Raw genomic sequence first — 26,038 nt, forward strand, 5'->3', positions numbered from 1 at the left:
CTAAGTATTAACAAGCACACTCACTTTCTCGTTTACAATGTTAGTACGAATAGTAGTAAAATTAGTGCGACCTACAGTATGCCGTTCCATTTATTTACACTGTAATATATACACGAGATAATTTATCGTCACAATTCATTTTCCAGTTTTATTGGTTCAACCCTATTGTGCTTATCACAAAAGGTTCAATCTCGTACATCATCAATTCGGATAGTCGCAAATATCTCGTAACTCGCTTTTATAAAATCCGATACAACGCTCTCCCTTTGATAGTGCGGCCTTGCAGTTATTAGACGACAATAGTAAATTGTTGGGAACGATTCAAGAATGATGGCCATATATTGTCAATCGTGTGTTGGTATAATAATAGATTCTAGCACAAGTATAAATAAACCAGGTAGAACTGACACTCATATGCTTTACTTTGTGAATACGGTAAATGCCGCTAAAATGTGTATTGGTTGGTAGGGTTGTCTCATATTCATTCGCATCTAACAAATAATCTTACAATATGACACAACTGTGAGCGAGATTGTTGAGCGAAATCTATCATTAGTTTGTTGCTTGCAAGCCCTGACTGATTTAGGTCCTAAAGCTGAGCCGTTAGCGCGCTAATAAAGTTATTATTATTGATTGTTACTGTATCCATTCTAACTGGATGGTCTAGTGGTGTTAGTTTATAATATACATACACATACTAGTCAAGTCGCACTCAAAGATCTAATAACAGAGTGGTAGAGCGATCATAATGCCTTGAGCTCCCGCCCTATGAGGACCAGTGGTCCGAGAGATCTTAAGCATAGGAAGAATCTAATATATATTTATTACATAAATTAATAAAGACATTTTTGATTACTTTAAGAATTAAAGTATTAACTCAAGAACATACACGAATTATACAAATAAACTAACAAGACAGAAGAAAACTTATACAACTTCACTGCTCTAACTATTGGAATTTGGTTTTTTATTTATGTTAAGACCTATCCGATGAATTTGCACCGGGCCCAGATGAAACAGTGACGCAACTGGTCTGCTAATTAAATCATTTAGTTCTTTTTTTTGTGCAACTTCATTGACAATCAGACGGCCCACCTGATAAAAAGTGATAATCGTTGACTACAGATATGAACAGTATCATGAACATAACAGAGTATACTGTGTCGCCCATTATACTTTCGATTAATGGATAAAGGTGGTTCGAGACCAATCCTCATTGCAGTTTATTGCAAAGACCTACGTTCTGCAGTGGAAAATAGAAATAACGATGACAACAAAGTCCCAGTCACTGATAGTGATAAACTAAAAATATAAAGATTTTATTGAAGTTATTTTATTAATTTAATTTATTCTCGGAAGAATGGTACTGTCATTGTGTACGTCCTCACGTCTCACCCTTATCTATCTTAATTTGTATAACATGTAACAAACTTTAATAAAATGGGTTTCCAAAGTTTGTATATGTATATATCTGTCCCGATTACTTTTTAGTAATGTTAAGTTTTTCGGGACACTTATGTGTATTTGAATCTTTAGCGTAACATATAGTTTTAACAGCTTGATGAATTTAAGACATCAATATTATTCTATTCTGTGGCAATATTTTTAGTATTATGAACGAATGAATGTGTGTATGAAATGTCACTCTTCTAATAAGGACAAGGAATGAAGAATACAACAATAAAAAATAAATAATTATGTAAGCAAAAATTATTCGTATTTCTCTTTAAAGGAAAAGCGATTTTAATATATCCACTTATTTAATTTCTTTATACGATTTTAATAAAAAATAATTACGTAAAAAGCGTGGAACGAATTTAACAGAAAATACGTTTTCATTAAGTAATGGATAAGAAAATAATAAGACGCCAGATCTGACTGTATCTTTCCATCTCATACATACAGTATTACTAACAAATATTGTTAAACATTTAAAAGTCACATATGTACATAACACATTGTATTTTAATGTAATAACTACCAGTTTAACTTATGTGTAATTTGGTTGAGAAAGCTGGACTAGATTCGGAACCCTTAATCTTGAGCGGCTGTGAGATGAGCGCAAGCCTGACACGTTTATCTTGAAATATATCCAATACTGATAGATTTATATACTAGCTCTTAAAGAAGAAGTAGTTCTTAATTCCCCTGTATTTTTTTACGTTGTACAATAAGAATAAAAATATGTATTATTTAAATAAAATTAATTACAAACCTTCATGAATAAACATTTTTATGAATCATTCGAATGTTGACATCGCAATAATATATACGCCAATTCTGTTGTTTTTGACAATTAACAGATAAATTCAAGCATAGTAGGCACAGAAACTACTGTTACATTCAAACCATTATCATTTAATGTGTATATATATATATATATATATATATATATATATATATATATATATATATATATATATATATATATATATATATATATATATATATATATATATATATATATATATATATATATATATATATATGGATATGTATATGTGTATATATATAATTATTTATAATTTATGTAAATATTTATTTAAATTTCTGTCTTGCACTACTACTGCCCACTCACTACTTCCTATGTCACTGCGTTAGGTTGACTGGAAGAGATCTCTTTTAGAGATAAGTTCGCCTTTGCTAACATTGTTATTAACTTATTGTTGTTACTGTAAATGAATAAACTGTGATAACGCCAGTGATAAAACACAAAACATATTTTCACTCATAATGGCCTTCGTTACGATTTGCTATTGAAAGTGAAATATGAATTATGATTTTTGTAATATGAGCGAACGAATATAGACTTTAAAGTAGTATATGATATAGTCTCTATTCGCTTATTCTGTAGGGCCTATCGGTCATCTACTGCGATTTCACTTCACTTCTTAGTGACTGGCGTAGCATATGAAATTTCACTTGTGTCCTATGAAATATTACAAGCGTGGAAGTCATAAAAATATAATCATATAGTTTGATTTTAGAAATGTAACAGTTGTCTTTATGTGATTTTGTACATCGACTTCGTTCATAACAAAAGCGATAGCTAAGTCTGGACTTTTTATTTCCTAGGATATTTTCAGACGGTTGTCGCGTCAGTATTGAGGTCACTAACATATTTGCCCAAGCAAATAATATATAGTCTGGTTCACACAGTTGAGTTATTTACGGTGACAAGTGGAATCGATAATTTCACCAGAGAGAGATTTTGTACAAAGCACTTATATGGCTGTGTTTCGGTTTGAAGAATGGGAGGAAAATTATAAGGCACGGAGAATCAACACCATTGTTCTTAGGAATGGCAATACTTAATCCATAACACTCCTTATTACTGTGCATCATAGTATATTTTGTGATGTCCATAGTCTTCTTCATATGTACAGATGGCGATTACCACTTTAAATTAAGGAGAAAGGATTATTTTAAGGATTATTTTTGGGTCTAACAATTCCACTGCTAGCAGTCAACCTCCACGCAATTCCCTTTAGAAACCATCGTTGTTAATTGTCATGGAATTCGTCCCCAGCCAATAGACCTGCTTTCATTATTAACTTTCATCTCTCACTCGTGCTCGGCCAGAATTTGCCAATAGCGCAAACTAGGTTACCAATCCATTGTCATTCAATAAAAAAAAAATACTTGTTCACCACTCTAAGTCTCCTAAACAATATGTTACTAAACTAAATGTTATCTTGCGGAAATCCATATCATTGGTTATTTAAATAAAACTATTTCGTTTCATCCCGCCACCATTTTTTGAGTAGTGGTCAATCTTCTAGTTTGTTGTTTGTTTATGTTCGACATTCACAAACATACAAATAGTAATGGAATTAAACAAAACAATTCTTTTCAAATAACCAGTGGGTCAAGTCCGCAGTTGTATATTAAATCTTTTAATGTATCCAATATAAATTATGTACAATAAATATTTTACAATCCTAAAAAATAGTCAATCCAGTCCTAAAAAATAGTCACATTAACTAACATTTTTTTTTTAATACAACTTAGAATGGCAAACAAGCTGACGGCCCACCTGATGCAAAGTGGTAACCGTCACCTATAGACATGAGCAGTACTACGGACATAACAAAGTGTACTGTTTCGCCCATGATACCCCCCATGCATTGCCATTCCTGAGGACTCAGGTGGTATTCCTCTGTACCCAGTAAATCCACGCCATATCCCACCCTTCAAACCGAAACACGGCCATGCAAGCACAACTGCTTCACGGTTGAAACACGAATGGGACAGAGGTACCCAAGCAATCGACTTTTGTACAAAGTCTCCCTCTGGTCTTTTTTAAATGACTTCTAAAAAATGTTCTTAAACCATCGTGACTAATTCCTTACGAATTCCTCGCTGGTATCCCGCCGACGTATACGAGTAAAAATAACATAAGGGAGATTATCATTCCATTTTCATAAACTTCATGTGCTTACATATTTATGAACCCATACACAAATTACGTTCAATTTTTCTTTTCAGTGATCGCTGGAACGTCTCCAAATCCATCGCTGGAACGTTTTAGACTGAGCTGTAAAAATAAAGGTAAATTACCATTACGTATTATAACAGATAATAAATATAGTGCATTTTATTAAATAGGTCAATAACCTTTTTCTTTTGAATATTTAAATAGATTTGTATATAAAGACACTCTAGTAGATTAACGACTACTATTAATCTACAAACTAATCCATTTATAGCCTAAAAATATACTATTATAATGGAATTTCTCTAAATTCTCATAGGAATAGGAGACACGAGAATAATTTGTCAAATTTGAATATAATAGATAAAAGTTACACACATAAAAGACAAAAAAATCCATTATACATACCTAAATACTAAAGTGCTAAGACATGCATAGTGAGATTTCGCATTAGTTCATGTTTACAGTGTATGTAAAATAAAGCCTTAAAAAAATGGTTAATAATAATTTAAAAATCTTACATAAACTTATACAGTACAACACATTGTTAAATATTTTATACCAAAAAAAGTGAAATATAATTAAACTTTTTTTTTTAAACGTAACTGTAATTTAAATAATTGACAGTATAGCGCAAACAATAATTACGATTGTGTTCTTCTAAATGTTTTATTTATTTTATATTAATCGACTATACATGTATAATATAAAAATTTTGTAATGTACTTTATGAAATATATATTAATGAGTTTGCTGTGCCCTTCCAGGGTCCGTGTTGATTCTTTATCTTTAATACACTCCTCGCAAAAATTAAGGGAACATAAAAATTTTTGAAATTTTTGGGTGATTTTCAACAGGCTGTATTTCAGTGAAAAATAATCGTACAGGAAATTTAAAAAAAGGTTTTTGAAGCTTGAAAACTCTAGTTTTCAGATTTTTTGGTAAAAAAAATTTTTGAGCTCCGGTTTCCATGCAATTCTTAAACAAAGCTGAAAATTCTAAATTTTCTAGGTTTCGTTTTTTACTCTATGGGCATGGAAAAATTTTTTCGAGCTACTCCATTGTATAGGTCTCTTAGCGTGTTTATTCAGCTTCAAAAATCGCTTTGGATGGCTCAATTACGACCATTTGTCTCCGAGATATCGAACTTTGAATGCAAAAGCATCCTCGCAAACGGTCGGATTCGTCGTGCAACCTCCACGTGGTATGCTTTGGGTAACGCTAATGCCGGCGGTAAATCGATCATCAATCAAAGTTTTTGTCAAAAACTTTGATTTCCTTAAAAACGAAAAAAAAATTTTTTGTAAACTTTTTCGACTATTCAAAAAAAAAATTTTCTTAAAAATTTTCTTGATTTTTTTCGATTTTTTTTTTGATAAGGAATTTTTAAAAAACAAAAAATTGAGTAAAAAGTGAAAAACAAATGAAATTATTGATTTTTGAATGGATTAGGGTGAGTTTAAGGGACAAAAACCTTGTTCCCTTATTTTTTCCAAAATTTCAATCAATTGGTCCGGGAAAAACCGTTGAACCGATCGCTCTAGGGATTTAGAGGGTTCTTTAAAGAACAATAGACTGTAAAATTTTCCTCAAACCTTAGCTTTCCCGCCCATATTAGCGAAGATACAGCCAAGTAACCAAAAAAGGAGAAAAAGTCACTTTTTTCCACTTTTTTCAATTCAATGTTAGAGGTGGAAAAAATTTTTTTCTTCACTAACTCTTGATCTCTAATTGGAAATTTTATGCAGATAAAGAAATTTGGCACCCGCTTGCTGTGCGACCAGTAGTTCCAGAGATATTAGCAGTTGAATGGAAAAGGATGCTTTTGCATTCAAAGTTCGATATCTCGGAGACAAATGGTCGTAATTGAGCCATCCAAAGCGATTTTTGAAGCTGAATAAACACGCTAAGAGACCTATACAATGGAGTAGCTCGAAAAAATTTTTCCATGCCCATAGAGTGAAAAACGAAACCTAGAAAATTTAGAAAAAAAATATTTTCAGCTTTGTTTAAGAATTGCATGGAAACCGGAGCTCAAAAAAATTTTTCACCAAAAAATCTGAAAACTAGAGTTTTCAAGCTTCAAAACCCTTTTTTTAAATTTCCATTGAAATACAGCCTGTTGAAAATCACCCAAAAATTTCAAAAATTTTTATGTTCCCTTAATTTTTGCGAAGAGTGTAGCTTAAGACCTATATTGTTACAACATGAAATAGCAGGGGGAAGGGATTATTAGTAATGCGGATTATCAGTCCCATTGCTGACAATATACCCTAACAGGTCTACCTCCCCATGGTCCCCCTGGAAAGCATCGTGCTGAATTCCAAGTGTATTCATCGCGATGGGCTAACTGACCTGCCTTTTCATCCTCATCTGTCACCCCTCACTGATGCCCCGCCAGCGTATACCGTTAGCTCAGGCGGGGTTACGATTCCATTATCATTCATTAAAAAAATTATAAAAAAACATGAAATAGCAATAAATGATAGAATTTAATTAAATTGAATTAAAAAACCCGACATTAGTCGTGGCAAAACTAGTTATTTTGCTTTAAAAACTAAATTACTAAATCGATTTTGATAAAATTTCTATAGAACCAATTTGTAAGTATATCCTTTCAAATAAAAACAATACAAATGGGTTTACAACTAACGGAGGTATGAAGTAACAAACATAAGAAAAATACAACCGAATTAAGAACCTTTTTGAAGTTGGTTGACAATATGGTCGGACCTGACCTTCGCAGACTTTTACAACACCATTAGAGGAATTACTCGCATGTTTACCAAATCATGATGGATTTTGAGATATCGGAGCCGATTCTGAGGTACTACTCGTAAATACATACATACATATCTATCACTCCTGTCTCCCATTAGAATAAGCAGAAACAATGAAACGCCAACTTCCACATTCATCGATCTTTTCATACATTCATTGATCTTTTCATACATCTCGTTCTGAGGTTAATATTTTAATATAAAAATTTTGCAAATTTACTGTTTTATGAACCATCGCTAAACTCGAATTTTAATAATTAAACTTAATCATATTATAAAATTAATTCATATTAGTCCATAAAATATAGAATTCGCTGTGAATTCAAATTTTAATTTTAGATTTAGAGAATTGGCGCCTCAGAATTGACCCCATTGTAATCATTGTTTCAACCTTGAAACAGTTGTGTTTGCATGGCTGTGTTTCGGTTTGAAGGGTGGGATATGGCGTGAATTTACTGGGTACAGAGAAATAACATCTGAGTCATCAGGAATGGCAACGCATGGGGGGTATCGTGGGCGAAACAGTATACTCTGTTATGTCCATGGCACTGCTCATGTCTATAGGTGACGGTTACCACTTTCCATCAGGTGGGCCGTCAGCTTGTTTGCCATTCGAAGTTGTATAAAAAGAAAAAGACCAACCTAATATAAAATGGTAATGATAACCGTTACCGTTAAAAAGTGGTAGTTAAATAATATGCCTCCGAACCCTGTAATTTCACTGTATGTAAGCAAGTGACTTATGACTTCATAACAACTGCTTAGCACTTATATTCCATTTTAGATACTATGTTTTTATATTAATTTTCGCTTTAGCCGACTAGATATCCATAACGATTATCAATAAGGGCGAAGCTTATGAATAATTTATGAACTAGGGATGAATCTTTCAAATTCTTTGGTAACAGCTGTCCGTGTTACAATCGGCATGATATCAAATTTAATCTACCTTATATCCTTCCCATTCCTTCCCTTTGTAGCTTTGTTAAGTTTACACAGCTAGATTCAAGGTTACGTCCAAAATGAATGGATCTTATAAAAATACCTACAAAATGTGCCCCTTACGCAGATGTTAGAAATCTTTTTGTCAAAGCTAGACTCTTTTATGTCTTATATTTGGCTGTGTCTCGAAATATTTCACGTACATTTTAATACAGGTTTGGTATTAAAAAGATTTCATTCACATAGACATTTACTGTTGTGTTTATTCGAAATATGATAATAAAGTATTTACAAAATTTTGTCAACGGTTTTGAAAAACGATTATGTTGTAATATTATATTATTATAAATAAAAAAGATTTTTTATAAAGGAAACTGACGAAGAAAAAATACAAATTCCTGTCTATACAAACATAGACAGGAATTTGTTTTTTTTTTACAATAAAAGTGGCAAACAAGTATAAAACTCATGTGATAGTAAACAGCTCAACCTACGGATGTTTGCAACACCAGGGATGCCACGTGTGCTTTTATTTTAATGGATGATAATGGAATGGTAAGCCCATCCACATTATCGTTATACGCTGGTATCGTTATACGAGCACCAGTGAGGGATATGTGTGAAAGTCGGCCAATAGTGACGAATTCGACAAGAATTAACAAAGGTTTTCAGGGGGAACCACGTGGAGGTCGATTTGATAGAGCATTTTGCTAGCAATATAGTCTCTATATCCCATTGTTTTTAGTGAATTTACAGGGTACAGAAAGATAACATCTGAGTCCTCAGGAATGAAGAAACAGTATACTTTGTTATGTCTATGGTACTGCTTCTGTTTGTAGGCGACGGTTACCACTTCCCATCAGGTGGGCCGTCAGCTTGTTTGCCATTCTAAGTTGTATAAAAAAAAAGTTTTGACAAGTAATTAAATGTAGTCATTATTAATTAAAATTATATACCAACTCCTACGCCATGTATAAGATTTACGCATACTAATTTTCTAACGGCAGTAACTTACAAGTAAAACGGCCTCTTCCGCATTGGCTTCTAATATTAATGTAGGCATGTTGAGCTAGGTTTACCCACCATAACGGCAATAGTCGACAAACTCCTGTGACTTATCATTCGTCATCAAATCTATCTATCCATCTGTATGTTTGTTCCAATATCATGCAAATACTAATATTTAATATATTCCTTAAGGTATAACTTAAAATCTGATGTATGTTTTATCATGCTATCTTTTAATTTTTTTCTTTATTTTTTTCCTTGATTAGCGTTAATTTTCTTAGTTCTGATATCTATATGTACCAAGTCGCAAGCAAAAAGCTAACTAACTAATAAGACATAAAGCTAATAGTATTTTTTTTAATAAAAAATAAATTACAGTGTGTATCTCAAATGTTCTGATAAACTAATATATACTAATACCTACTCGTACATATTGACTATGGATGAATGAGTCGACTCGGTAAATAACTACGTAGTTAGTTAAATAAATTGCCATAAATATGTAGGTTGTTAACCTCAGAACATACATATATGTAAAATACTTGACAATATTTGTAAGAAAAAAAAAAACTTTATTTACGTTATTCTGATTAAAATTTGATGACACAGCAACAACTACATTCCAAAACAATAAATAAATACAAGTAATATTTATTTTATCTATATTAAACGATAATCCGGTATGACTCCGCACGGATAGATTGAATTTTTGGAAATATTACTATATCTATGCCTATGTTACTCGCTGGTAATGTAACTTTGTATAGATGAAAGAATTTTGAAAATCGGCAGAGTTTTTTTTTTTTTTAATTTATCCATTATAAACAAACAAACAATCAAATTTTTGCTTTTTTAATATTAGTAAAGATATTTAACATTAAATCATTATATGTAAAAAACATTTGAACGAATGTATTATCAAATGTCTTAATATGGGGAGTAGGTAATGTATGAATATCTTATATATTACCTATTGTAATATATGTATATAAAAATCCCTATCTCCGAAACCGCTACACCGAATTCAATGAAATTTTATAAATGTATATTATTAGATAGCGGTAGAAGTCAAAACAACATTTGTCCTGTCAGCTGGTAATTAAATAACAATCTGCAAAAATAATAACAGTATTTTATTTATATTTATATATATATATATAAAGACGAATTACAAATTCCACCAAGTGCCAACAATGTCCGACACGAACAAAGTTTAACATTTCGTTCCAGGCAAAATATATTTTGTATTGAGTAAATACCTATTACGTAAATAAGATTAAGGTCCACTAATGAGATTTCTCTATCGGCAAGTCGCAAAATCCGACGCCGTGTAATTTGATCTCGCCTGTTAAAATGCTATTACACTAATCGTTTCATAAAAACTGAAGTATATAATTTATAATTTCTTTTTTTTTTTTATAATATATTTTGCCGCTTCATACAGTCATATTGACAATATTTATGTAATGAGATTTTGCCGTATGATCTCGGTATAGAATAGGCAACCACTTCCTTTACTGTGGGTGTCATAAAAAGCGACTAAGGGAACTAAATGATCGAGGGATGGGCAGCACCGCTCCTCTTAAAACAACTGCGGTTGCCAACCCACCTGTCAAGTGTGGCAACTACCAAATACCTACTAATATACCAAATTTCATAACCTTTATTTATTTATGTATTACAGAGACCCTATTTCCAGGATATAATAATTTTAATAGATAACAATTTAATTATCAGTGAGGGTGAAAGGGATTGTTAGTAATGGAGACTGAGAATCCCATTGCTAGCAATATACCCAACCAGGTCGACTAAATCTACATAAATTGTTTGAAAATATCCTAACAGTAAAATTGTCGAAATTCTCATAAAGGCGTGATTTTATTTCTTCTTTAGTAAATATATAACGCGTACAAAGCAATCTTAATGCTCTCTCCCGTCAATCTTCGGGATTATCTTAATCTTTAATAAAATAAAATATAAATATACAGTTATCTGCTACGACAGGTGAAACACAAATCAAAACTAATGACACCACGGCTTTTATATAATATTTTTCTTTTATCAAAATAAAAATAAAGTAGAAATGTCATTGACTAATGTTTACAAACTCGTGACGTCACGATTGACGCTTGAAACTTTTTGATGTGAAATTCAAGTTGATTTAAAATTATATTTTTAAACCTTAAGACCATATTCTACCAAAAATGAAATACATGATCGCCTTCCAAAAAATTAATTATATAAAAACAATTATAGCGTTATACTTCTTTTATTATTATACTCCTGCGTGCAAAATCCTATATAACATTTAATTCTCATGCACTCTGTTATGTACATGGTACTACTCATGTCTATAGGCGACGGTTGCCATTTTCCATCAGGTGGGCCGTCAGCTTATTTGCCATTGTAAGTTGCATAAAATAAATTCAGAATAATGTAAAGGTTCATCCATACCCATCCAAATCTGTTCAGGCATTTAGAATTTATGGTGAAATAAATAAAATTCATAATTTTTAATAAATATATTTTTTAAATGTTGCTTAAAATTTTTAAGTTCATAAAATAAACCTATGGCTCACTACACGTTTTGGGATACTATAAGTGTGGTGAGCAATTTATAAATAAATAAATAAATATACCTGTAAATGGAATATAAAATATTTTCCTAGAACTTTGATAAATTACTAATTTGACTTTGTGTGATTGTTGACACTTGGTGGGACTTTGAACATATTATTAGAAAATTATTGAAATATATTACTAAAAATTTGCCGTGTGGTCCCAGCATAGAATGGACCACCACTTACTTCCGCGTGAATATCGTAAGAAGCGACTAAGGGAACTTAATAGTCGAGGAATGGGCAGCAGCATCCCTTTTAAAACATCACCAAAGCCTAACAGCGGTTGTCAATCCTCTCGCCAAACGAGACAACTACTGGCAAAACTCCTTCTTATGGGAAGGCCTATGTTCAGCAGTGGACAATTAACGGCCGATACGATTAATAGAATAGCACTTGTACTGTTCCACAATAATAAATACTTGATAAGTTGCACGAAGAAAAATATACCTTTGGAAATCCAGTCAGGCGTCCATTATAATAATTATACAGTACCTACAGTGTATTTCTAATAATATCAATACGTAATTGACTTTAATGGAACAAATTGTACCATGATTCTTTTTACAATTGATAAAGTAAAATTTTTATATACGAGATTTGTGTAATTTAAAAGTTAACAGTTCGGTTATACTTTTTTAAAGAATCTTATTACAGCATACAAAAATTTTTGATTGCTCGTGTTGGCTGCGTAGCAATTCAGTATTAATGCTACCTTTTGAGCAATATAAATAAAACAAATAAACGAAGTAACCTATGACAAAATAATAGGAATAAATAATACCGTTGTAGATATAAAAAAGCCGTGCTTGTTTGTCCAGACATGAGCAGTACCATGGACATAACAAAAGGCCATGCGTTGCCATTCAGGACTCTTCCTGTACCCTGTAAATTTTCCTTTCCCGTGGGTGTCGTAAGAGACAACTAAGAGAGGGCGAGAGATGAGCAGCAGCGTCCTTTTTAAAACATCTCTAAAGCCTAACTACGTTTACCAATTCGCCTGCCAAGCGTGGCAACTACTAACAAACCCCTAAAGGAGGAGGCTTATATTCAGCAGAGGACAATTAAAGGCTGATATGATGATGATGATGAAATATTGTGTATTCATAAAATGGTACACAAATCGGATACATTTAACTAATTTATTAAAATGTAGAAAAAAGATATTATAAATAAACAAAATTAAGTATGAATAATTTTATTTAGCTTTTATATATCGTATAATCGAGCATCAATTGAGTGTAGGTACAAACAGTTTATTATAAATAAAATGAAAAAACAAAATGACAACTGAATAAATTTATTCAGCGTTTATACGACGTAAAATGGAACACTAATTGGGTGCTCGCTGTAAAGTGATTACAGAAATTAATATGACCTTTTAAGTTCGTGTCAAAGAGGATAATTCCGCGAGGTTAAATTAAACTCGGTCCGAGGGCTGAGCCTTTATGGAGCAATTATTTAAAATGGCCAGAAGGATTAAGTTACACCCTTGCCGGTGCGTACCTTTAAAGAAAAATTAACTTCCAAATTATAATGGAAAATTTATCTTTTATATATGTATATGGTATATTCATAAACCTTGAATATGACACCCGCGCATATAAAATACAATTTTCGATACACAAAATATTATGCCTTCATCAATTCTATGTCGTTATTGATTGATTACATTTTAATTCGTTTTACAACTGACAAAATTTATTGCAGCATTCATTTTGTCCCGATTTGAATCAGTTTTCACTCCTACTAATTATACTTACTTAATAAAATTAATAATTATATTACTTACTAAATATAACTTAATAAATAAATGAACATTTATTTATTTAAATACATCTTTTTTGTGAAACAGTGGTTCGTAAATTCTATATTCCGGAAAAAGCACAATAGAAAATAAATTAAAACGAAACAAAACAAAAGATACTAATTTAAACATTAAACAATTATTGATAAAACCTGACAAAACATACATGAAAAAAATTTTTTTCAAATCCCGTGCTTTTATCAAACCTTTTGTTTGTTTGTAACACTTTATTGTACAGTAAAGTCTTAAACTATAGAATATAGAGTTCTTAATAAAATAATGAGTACAATGGCGGACTTATCCCATAAAAGAGATTTCTTACAGTCAACCTTTGAATAACTGATAGAAATTGTAAATTGGCGGAGACAAAAAAATATTAATTAAAAAAAATAAAATAATAATAAATGATACAGTTACAACATAAGCAAAACATTGATAACTATCGTGCGATTGAAAAAATTTTACAACCAATTACGAGTACATCTGAAATTCCCAAATACAGAGTTCCTATAAAAAAAAAAAGAACAAATACATAAGAATTTAAAATCCGTGTTTTCTGTGTCATATGAATAAGTTTAATTAAAATGTAACCGAAGGTCGGATGGCTTTGAAATAGGATACTGTAGCTTTTATTAAACATGATATCAGTCACGCCGCAGGGTCTATTCATTCGGTGCCAGTCGACGTGTATTACGTATTCCAAGCTTAACGATAGAACGCTCCGTACAAATTATTGCAAATTGAGTTAGAACGGTTATAATAAATTTAAAAAATAATGTTACGTTTAAAAACATTGTCTCTACCACAAATTGGTAGTATAATCGTAAACCTCTTTTATATTTATATAATTTTTTTTTATATAAGGTCTTTTGTCCTATGAGAATTTGTCAGTCCCATCATATTCTAACCTTAGTAATGGAATTAAAGAATTTATCGTTTCTCTATTTGTGGATCCGCATCTCATATATCTTATTTGTCAACCAACTTCAAATAGATGGGAGTTCGCAATTCGGTTGAATTTTTTATGTTTGTTAAATCATAACTCCGATAAAGTTATACACCGATTTGTAAAATCCTTCTTTATCTAAACGGATATATAGCAGATTAGTAAATTATTAATCCCTTAAAAATTTTTAAATCAAAATAATTGAGTTTGCCATAATAGAAAACCCTTTTTGTAGAAAACAATTTTATTATTTTTTAATATTTAGATTACATTTCAAAATTAGAGATTTCTTTACTATTTTATATTTATTAAATATTTTAATCCTATGAATCTAAATATAATAAGTTTAGTAAACAAATTAATTAATTCAAATCTATAATATCATATATAAATTTATATATATGCTATAGTATTATATTATCTGTGCTCTAGTCTTGTACAAACTTCTTTCAAATACAGACTTAACTGCAATATATTTAGGATAAATCCACATGTATACCTCTATGTGATTTTTTTTTATTTTATTTCATGAAAAAAAATTAAGTAGAATAAGCACATACCAATGAAACGAAATAAAAGAAAAAAAAGAAGAATTTATTTTATTTATTTACACCATTTAAAGAATAATAGGAAAAACATAAGAACTTATTGCTGACGGGTTTTTTTTTCTGGATAAATTAAATAGAGAAAAAACTGAAGAAAAGATATGTTGCGCATAATAAAGAGTTTTAAATAAATACGTAACCGATTTTTATTAAAATAGTAGTGCTTAAATAAAAGCGAGTAGTAAAGAATTTAGTTTGATAAGTATGTATACTTAGAAAAACCATCTGGCAATCTGAAACTACAATAGTTTCTCGTACTAATAATATCTGCACAAGTGAGAAATAAGCTATGGTGACTTAATAAGAAACAAAAGTAAGATACTTACGTTAAGTTCCCATAACGGTTCTATATGAAATTTGCCGTCGGAGCCCCAAAAATAAACAATAAAGGTAAAAGCAGATTAAAAATTAACAATAACATCATTCCGCTTTCTTTTTGTTTCTGCAAAAGCTTGTTATCTATGTGTCCCTTGTCCCGACACAGTACCATTAAGGAAATAAAAGTAAAACGTGATGCTAGTTAATTTTTCAGTCATCTTAATCATTTCAGCTGTTATCTGTGGCTGAATATAGGCCGCCTTAAAATAATTTTTTTTTTTTTATTCAACATAGAATGGTAAACAAGCTGACGGCCCACCTAATGGAAAGTGGTAACCGTTGCCTATACACATGAGCAGTACCATGGACATAACAGAGTATACTGTTTTGCCCACGATACCCCCCATGCGTTGCCATTCCTGAGGACTCAGGTGTTATTCCTCTGTACCCAGTAAATTCACGCCATATTTCACCCTTCAAACCGAAACACAGCCATGCAAACACAACTGGTTCACGATTAAAACACGAATGGGACAGAGGTACCCATGCAATCGACTTTTGTACAAAGTCTCCCTCTGGTATCTAACTTAATAACTGAATGATTTTATTGATGTGAGATCTTAGGTTGTGTTTTGTCATTGCTATTGTAGTCTGTATAATCTAATTAATTCCAATATATTTAATTATTAATATAACATGGCATTATAAATTTATTTATTTATTTTGAAATTAATAAGTAACTTTAAAAAAAAAACTATAATTTACATGCTTAATATTAGCTGAATATGGACCTGTCTACTTATTAAAAAAGAACTTTGTATCACCCATTCAAAGCAAATAAAGTATTCTATTCTATTCTTAAAATCTGGTGTATGTTTTATCTTAATACGCCATCTACAAGGTATAATGAATAAGTAAAATTTATCGACGTAATCCTTTTTTCAAGAGTTTTAGAACGCTGAGAACAAATAAAGGCCATTTTTCTCCGCGATAACACACATTCCGATACGAATAGTAATCATTAAATAACTCTCAAAGAGGTGTTTTATTTTTTTTATTTTTCCTTTCTTCTATTTTTCTGTATTGGTTATTCTTTCCTTTTTTTAGGAATTCTTATTACAAGGCATATTAAAAACTAGAATGCGACATAACTTTTTCTAGTAACATCTTTCTACATGTTTTCTATTAACTAAAATTTTAATGAATAAATGTTAGTCCTGTACAAATGTTAGTACTGTAAAATTACTAATATAAATTGGCCATGTTTTTGCTACTAGATCGTAAATTGCGCTGTCTGTCGAAGAAAAATGCGTTTAACCTATTTAACTAATAGGAAGTACTCACGGTACTTAATTACTTTTTTGTGACAATTAGCAATCGGTTGTGAACTGTTCGCGCAATATTTATTTTTATAGGAAATCACCTTAAGCCTCTCCATCCAATTAATAATATATATATCTAACATAATATACCTATACCATCACTACATAGTATAAAACAAAGTCGTCCCGCTTTGTCTGTCCCTATGTATGCTTAGATCTTTAAAACTATGCAACGGATTTTGATGCTGTTTTTTTTTTAATATGTAGAGTGATTCAAGAGGAAAGTTTATATGTATAATACATGCATAATATAATAAAGGAACACTGATAATTTTAGATGTTTGTCCAAAAGTGTAAGTCAGTGTAATTTAATTTGATGTGACAACGTAATATAATATATCTATCATCCTCTTATCAACCTTTAACTGTCCACTGCTGTACACAAGCCTTCCCCTTGAGGGATTTTGCCAGTAGTTGCCACGCTTGACAGGCGGATTGGCAGCTGCAGCAGTTAAGCTTTGAAGATGTTTTAAGAGGGCGCTGCTGCCCATCGCTCGCCCTCCCTTAGTCGCCTCTTACGACACCCACGGGAAAGAAGGGAGTGGCCTATTCTATGCCAGGACCACACGGCTATATGGCTATAACAAAATTAATATAATACAACAATAAGTTATATCATAAAATCGTAACTAGAAGTTGATAAGAAATATTCAAGAAAAAAATTCATATGAGGTGTCTTAATAAAACCAACATAAACCAAAATAATGTTTTTAAGAAATTTTGTCTCTTTGTCTGTATGTTTATTCAGCTTCCCGCAAAAACTTTTACACCAAATTGGATGCGGGGTTCGCCGTTCTACTTTTGAAGGTCTAACTTAAAAACTGGTATTTGTTTTATCTTGATACACCATCTAGAAGTAGTAGTTTTCATACATATATGTAAAAAATAGAATCTATCTATTATATATATATACATCACATTTATGTACTATAAATATCAAAAACAAGACCTTAAAAAATTACTTAAAGATAAAAAAATCTTTGATATCACTGCCATCTGGTAGGGTACTTAGGAGACTTGCTGCATTTCCACGCTGAATAACTATGTAAATGCGTTGACCAAAGTATAGGCCAGAAAAGGCCTGGTAGAAACCTCTGGAAGCCTTTCGGTCTCCAAAGGTTTCTACCAGCTGGCGTGATATCTCTTTGAAAAGACTCATGGCCTCGGGGTCCCACGGACCCAAAATCTCAACTCCAAACAAGGGAAAGAACGGAAATTTTATTGATTATTTTTTGAAATCCACGTGTACGAAGTAGCGAGCAAAAAGATAGTCCTCTATATAAAGCTACATTTTGTATAGTCTATGATTGAATCTTCATCGTATATATAAATAAATGTATAAACTTTATTCACCTTTTTAGCGAGAATCTAATAACTCAACCAGCTACCGTATACAAATAGATAATCTGTTTATAACGTAATTCATTTTGAACCTTATTTCGTTGAGATCTAGGGATATTTTTATCTTTCTATTATAATGAATACATTATGATTATAATGGAATACTTTTAGTAACAGATTTATAATATTACAGATGTAAAAATGGCGTCCAATCTCGTGATATGCTTGTGTATTGTATTCTTTACAGTTGTAAAGAGATGGACTGAGTTCGTATTTTTCTTGACTACCGTAAATGTTTTTCATTCGGTTATTATGAGTGTGTATGTATGAAGTTGCACTGTTTTTTTATGACAAAGAAAATCAAAGGATTTTACAACGCACTTGTTAAGAAACAACCCAACAAACAGTTCCAGCTCTACATTAGCGACACCAGAAAAATATTAACTATTAAACTTTCGCTTTACAAAATTTATGGTTTATAAAAAACAATTAGAAGAGTATTCAATACATTACTGGTCTAAAAGAAGTAAGGTCTATGTCACTGGCAGGTTGACTAGTCAGCCTTTTTTTTATATACATACTAGTTTTACCCGCGACTTTGTTCGCAGATCGACATATCTTCATTAATCGAGATAAAAACCTATATCCCTCTTCATCCCATGTAGTGTATATAAAATTTCATATCGATTGGTAAAACCGTAAAGGCGCTGTAACAAACAAACAAACAAATTATATTTGTAAGGATTTGTATTTTTATACATTTAACACAAAAATTACATTGTTGTGATTTATTTTAAAAAAAGGACGGAAAATGTTATTTTAATTTGCTCTTGAAAATATTCAGCGATTGACTGTTGCGAATGTGTAGTGGAAGAGAGTTCTATAGCCTAGCCGCATGAACCGTGAATAATCCATTATAACATGAGGTGGTATAAGGAGGGATTTTTATAATGATAAACTTATCGATCTACTGAACATGTCAATAGGAACAACGAAATTGAACCGCTCACGAAAATCCCCATCTTATCTTGAATTAAAAACGAAAAAATTAAAAAGGAGTAATATATAGTACAGAAAACAAGAGAGTTAATACATGAAAATCACGACGTTGGCAGATTGAGAGCCATTTAATTTGCTTCTGTAAGAGGAGACGTGGTTCATTTTCTAAACCCATAAATAAAACGTAGGCACAAATTCTGTAGCCATTCCAACTTATTGAATTGATCCTCTGTGACACCCAGATAGCATTTTTTATGCAACTTAGAATGGCAAACAAGCTGACAGCCCTCCTGATGGAAAATGGTAACCGTCGTCTATAGACATGAGCAATACCATGGACATAACAGAGTATACTGTTTCGCTCATGAGTTGTCGTTCCCGAAGACTCATCTGTTATTCCTCTATACCCTGTAAATTAAATGTCGTATTACCCTTCAAACTGAAACACAGCCATGCAAACACAACTGCATCACGGTAGAAACACAAATGTAACAAAGGTACCCAAGCAATCGACTTTTGTACAAAGTCTCCCTGTGGTAAAAGCATACATAAACATAGTCAAGGAGAGAAGTAATAAGGCTTCATATTCTTTTAAATACTTGTTTTTATTAATGATAATAATTTGTTATTTACCAAAAACACAGTTACATATACTAATTAGATGTTAAATTTTGTTTGCAATGTTCAGTACAGGTATGTTTCGCCATATCCAATAACATGCAAATCATTGTAGTTTGTATTTATTAGTTAAAATGTACAATTTACATGACGTACATATTGTTTTATTGTTCCTCCAGTGTCAGTCCCCATGTCTAGTTTGTTTAGAAATACCTCATGTAGACAACTGGACCGGTTTTAACTAATGAAATACAATCCAATTTATCTTACAGCTGCAAGTGACAGTGAGTACATGAAAAATAGCCGAGTTCGTGTTGCGAGAAATGTTACGAAATGAAATATATCTCAATGTGGCTATCATATGGAAGGGCACATTAAAAGAGGAATACCGCAAGAAAGATTTTATGTAAAAGTTGTCGCTCCCATTCGTCAGCCAGTCAACTGCATGACTGTGTTTCGATTAAGCTCATTAATTTAAATTCATTATCATTTAATGAAATATTTTTTTTATTAACCATAATATCACAAGCGCATATGATATACTAGTCACATCATAAACAAGATAATTTCACATACTGTGACATAATGCTTGTTGACTAGTTAGTGTTTGCTATTGAAAGTGAAATATCAGTTACAATTTCACTTCATTGCCAAAATAGCGCAACCGATCACTAACGAATAAATTAGAACATAGTGATAATTTGTAAGTTCATTTTGAATGATTTGTAACAGTATATAACGCGATGTAGCTAAAATGACGTATGATTTCGCACAGCATATAATATTTCACATGTTACAAATTAATTATTGTATAAATTATTCCTAGATTCGATAAGAAGCGGAATAGAAAGAAAATACTTACAACTGTACTCTCCATACGTTCGAGATCAGAGGCAGAGATCATCAGAAACTGGCAGAGGTCAATTATTAGATTATACATTGGAAATATAACAATAATTATAACCACTTTTAGGCGAACACATTTATCTTACGAATTATTTTTAAAGTATATCATCATCACCAGGCCACGACTTAATTGAGAGCAATTAAGGTGGTGATTAGATATAATAGTAAAATTACTGAGTATGGAAGCAAAACCCCTTAGTGCTCAAAAATAGCAACTTGTAAACGGTATCATAACCTCTCAATATGTGGAGGCTTACGTTCAGCAATGGAAAATTAACAGCTTAAATAATGATGATGATGATGATGACGTATCTTCGTCTTTAGACATAACAAAGTATTCTGTAATGCCCTTAATACTGTAAACAGTTAGACATAAATGTCTAAAAACGACAAATTTCCATCGTTAACGTGTTTGCTAATTCTAAGTAAAAAAATACATATTTTTACTAGATCACTCTAAACCATTGGATTTTTGCTTTATTTTTACTGACCGTTTCTTTATCTGATACGTTAATGATTTTGATAACTACAGGTTTATTGCCCGCGATAGTACCTAGTTTGTTACATTTCTGCGCAGTTGAAAATCACGGAGAAACTAATTCACTAGTAGATAATACGTGTAGACTGACACAGAATTTTTTTTTATTAAAGTATTAATATAAGTCAAGTCAATTGCCCCATCGTGACAAACTCACCAAACATTTTTACACTTTCTAGAAGGCATAGCGTAGATGTTAGCCATAGTCTAATGGGTTCACTAGTCCCCATTACTAATAGTTCCATATTTATGGGATCATATGATAATTGCCTTGCTATATAAAAACATATTAATAGACTAATCCTAGTAATATGATAATTTGGGAAGTTGATACTTGAATGTTTTAAGGTTCGAATATTTATTAATGGAAATACATACATACGTACACACATATCTGTCGCGCCTGTAATGTAATAGAGATCTGATTGGAATAAAATTTTAATAAATAATGTACACTAATACATTATTTATCCTAGACTAATACATAGGATACATTTATATTATTTCACGAGAACAAAGCTGCGAGATAGGTACAACAAGTATATGATAAGCAATTAAAAATTCTGTCTGTGTATTTATCTTATCATCGGAACGTTTTATGTACTATTGATACTAAACCTAAGTGCAGTACTTATATTGATAGCATTTGACGCCATTGCAATTTTTCGCTCGAGACTACATTGACCTCTATGATTTGAGATAAATAAAAAAAATATGTCGAGAATGCCACAGCTATAAAAAAATTCTAAACTAGGCATAGTTATTATAGATAACGGAGGCGAATGGATTGTTAGTAATGCGGACCACCAGTAGTCCCATGACTAGAAATATACCCTGTCGGGTCGACCTCTACGTGGTTACCCCTAGAAACTATTACGCTAAATCTCAGGTGTATTTATTCATCACATTAGGCTTACTGACCTTTCATCCTCACTTATCATCCCTCACTGGTGCCCCGCCAGCATATACCGATGATGCAGGCTGAGTTACCATTCCATTTTCACCCATTAAAAAAATATAGATACCGGGGGGAAAGGGATTTTCAACAATAAGTTCTAACAGCACTAGCAAGCAACAATATGTCCTATTAAGTCCACGCGGTTCTCCCTGGAAACTATCTTGGTTAATTCTCAGGGAATACGCCGCGATTAGCTAACCTATCGTCTTTCACTAGCGCCCCGCTAGCGTATGCCAATAGCGCAAGTAGGCTTACCATTCTACTACCACTCATTAAAAAAACTATAATTAGTAATGATAGTTTTTTAATGACTCATTACCGCTCTGATATGAATATATTGCGTTCCCTGGAGATTGACCGCGGAGAAAAGGTCATCACCTATTTCATAATCGCCTATACTGATCAGATATCCATATTAATTTCGATAATGTTTTTTTATTTAGATATTATATATTGATTATTTAGCCCTTTCAGACCCAAGATTTTTTTTCTTTCAGATTAAATATATTTTCTTGTTTTGGAACCAAACCATCTTGCCGGCACGCACGAGACTACTGCACCACCTAACCGCTAAAATGATTTCTTATTGGCTGATTTAGAATCTCACTATCATGTTATTTCAGCTTCGTGCGTAAAAATGAATTGCGCGCGGTTTTAGAATTTTTTAAAGTTACAACTCACGCCCGTATCGTTCAGGTCTGAAAGGGTTAGGCAATTATATTGATATTGCTTTATATTGTCCACTCCTACCCAAAACGTTAAATAAAAAATATTTGATTGTCAATTTTAAATTAAAATAATTTAAAATTGTGTTCCACAAATAAAAACCGACTTTAAAATTGTGGCAAAATAAATTATATTGATTTAATTAAATACTAAACTACTGCAACAATTTGGACAAAATTTTCTATTGGACTCATTTGAAAGTATAATTTTACACATAAAAAATAATCTGCCAAATCGATTTATCAATAACGGAGTTATAAAGTAACAAACGTTTTGAATTGAAAAATCTTCTTCTATTTAAAGTCGGTGGAAACATGTAAAAAGTTAATATTGTCTGTACGAATAAGAAATCTTATATACACATCTTTTTATTTATTTCGTCTAACTAAACATTATATACCTAGTAATAGTTTGAGTCATATGGCGGAACTTTGAATGAGATAATTCATAATCTATTCTTTATCCCATCCACGTGCATATGATAAAATAATGGAGTAATTTTTTTTATATATTTATCATAATCACCAAACCATAATACTCTACATAATACCATAACCAATATATAATGATTATGACGTTATTTTTTAATCATATCTATGTAGATGGGATAAAGTGTAGATTAATAAATTTTCCATTCAAAATCCCGCCAGCTGATACAAACTAGAAATTAATTTTCACTACAAAAAGATCGCCGTAGCGTTAATATCTATCCATTGTACCAACCGAAGTGCTGATAAAATTTCCAATTTTATGCTAAGCCTTGAGGAATTTAATGTCAAAATATAACTAGTGCAAATTTTAATTTTTTACCAGCAATATCCCGTGGTGTCACCCACGTGACTCGGTTCATAAAGTATACTATGAACATCCTAATGATCCTATGTACTCGTATATCCTAAGTTACGTATTTTCAAATTCAAATCTTTTTAAAGGTTTTTGCGTTAAAGAGTAACATTAAGCCTTCCATTCATCGTTACAAACTTATATAATTATAATATTAATATTATATATATTAGCTTCAATCCTATTTTATGAACAGAAGTGTATGGATATCATAGAAGGAGATTTTTTACTTATACACCTCTGTTCACTTGTATTTCTTCAGCCACTCGGCTGCTTGCAATTATAGCTATGATTGCAAGATTGTATATTGATTTGAAGCGCGTGATATGCTAGTTAAATAATAGAATGTGGAAAAATATTAAATTAGAAATAATAATGCATGTGTTAGTCTGTAATGTCCATATATTGTATACTGAACAATACGTTCAAGTCTACAGGCGACAGTTACTACATTTTATTATTATAATACTATAAATACAACCTTTATTTTTAATTTGTTTCAGATGATAAAAGAAGAACAATAATGATAGCAGTGATAAACAAACCAAGTAATGCAGACGTGTACCAACATTTTTAAGTCAATTATCTTTTGTTTCACGCAATGTTAATAATTCCTACATAAACATTATGAGACAAAATAATACAGAGGACAATACAAGAACGAAACAAATAAAACCGTACAAACATGATAGTAGCAAACCTAATTGGTTTATGATGCCCAGTTAAAAACAATACAAAATTATGCCGACCGAACAATGGTTAACAGATGAACCAATATTCAATGGTACCTTGACAATACAAAATGAACACGATGCAAATTCAACATTCACAGACCCAATAGAAAATAAAGCTATCCAAGCAGCTTTTTGTGTTGCATACACTATTATATTCGTCGTTGGAATATTTGGAAACGCTCTAGTATGTTACGCAGTAATCAGGAATCGAGCAATGCAAACTGTAACTAATCTCTTTATCACGAACCTTGCATTATCGGATATATTCTTGTGTGTATTTGCCGTACCATTTACTCCTCTTTACACATTTCTTGGAAGATGGGTCTTTGGTGGCTTGTTGTGCCATATCATGCCTTATGCACAAGGTTGTAGCGTTTACATTTCAACTCTCACACTGACTTCAATAGCTATAGATAGATTTTTCGTCATCATCTATCCATTCAAACCACGAATGAAAATCAAGACTTGTATTGGCCTAATAATTTTTATTTGGGTTTTCGCCTTGTCCGTTACTTTTCCTTATGGATATTACATGGCACTTGAAGATGCTTACTGCGCTGAAAAATGGCCTTCTGATCATATACGTAAAGCTTTTGGAGCGGTTACAACTATAATGCAATTTGTTGTTCCTTTTATTGTAATGGCATTTTGCTACACTTGTGTTAGTATTAAATTAAACGATCGATTGAAATCTAGACCAGGAAGTAAAAATAGTAAGAAGGAAGATGCAGAAAGAGAAAGGAAAAGGAGAACGAATAGAATGCTAATTGCAATGGTAGCTATATTTGGCTTGTCGTGGTTGCCACTGAATCTAATAAATATCAGTAGTGACTTTTACTCTTTAGCAGAAGACTGGACGTATTATATGGTGTTATTTTTCCTTGCGCACTTCATAGCAATGTCTTCCACTTGCTATAATCCATTTTTATATGCATGGCTCAATGAGAATTTCCGCAAAGAGTTCAAACAGATACTTCCATGTTTAGGAGCTTTAGTCACAAAGAAATCTAAAAGGAAATTTAGCCAGTCAGAAAAAACTGGTGCATTTCGTTCAGAGAAAACCTGTAACGGTAACGAAACTGTCCAAGAATCTTTGTTGACGTCAACAATTAACAAATTGCCTTCAGTTAGATATAGAATCGAATTTGACGAAAAATTAAAGGGACGCGAAGATGAAGGAGTGGAGAATATAAGTCCTGACGAAAAGCCAATAGACAATACAAGTCCTGAAGAAGATCGTATGAATATGTATATGTTTGTAGATAAATCACTAATTACTTCCGATAAGGAGCCGATTGTATCTGCATTGTAATCCAACAGGTCAGTATTTAAAATCGTTGTGAAATTTAAAAATTGAATCCTGTGATAGAACAAAACATAATTTCTTTAATCTATTCCAACTCAGTATTCAATTACTGCAAAGAAGCCATCCATTAAATTGTCAAAGTGCCTTTTAAGCCCATAATTTATGATCCTTTACAGCAAAATAATATACTTTATAATTAAAACATTTGAAATAGTTCAACAATCAAAC

General features: G+C 31.7%; 1 protein-coding gene across 5 annotated transcripts in view; it reads left to right on the forward strand.

Moving 5' to 3' along the window:
- The window catches only part of LOC113521184 (prolactin-releasing peptide receptor-like), a 187,270-nt gene that overhangs the window by 155,481 nt on the left and 5,751 nt on the right, over positions 1 to 26,038 (forward strand). For 4 of the 5 annotated variants that reach the window (XM_052894114.1, XM_052894113.1, XM_052894112.1 and 1 more), the window contains 2 exons: positions 4,489 to 4,551; positions 24,274 to 25,824. In XM_052894114.1, the coding sequence (XP_052750074.1) occupies positions 24,512 to 25,816 (1,305 nt within the window). In that variant the 5' untranslated portion in view covers positions 4,489 to 4,551; positions 24,274 to 24,511 and the 3' untranslated portion in view covers positions 25,817 to 25,824. The remainder of the gene's footprint in view (positions 1 to 4,488; positions 4,552 to 24,273; positions 25,825 to 26,038) is intronic. The other variant, XM_026906640.3, reaches the window with a different exon arrangement.

This window comes from Galleria mellonella, unplaced genomic scaffold, assembly GCF_026898425.1.
Source record: "Galleria mellonella isolate WM207_F2 unplaced genomic scaffold, CSIRO_AGI_GalMel_v1 utg19, whole genome shotgun sequence".
NCBI lineage: Eukaryota > Metazoa > Arthropoda > Insecta > Lepidoptera > Pyralidae > Galleria > Galleria mellonella.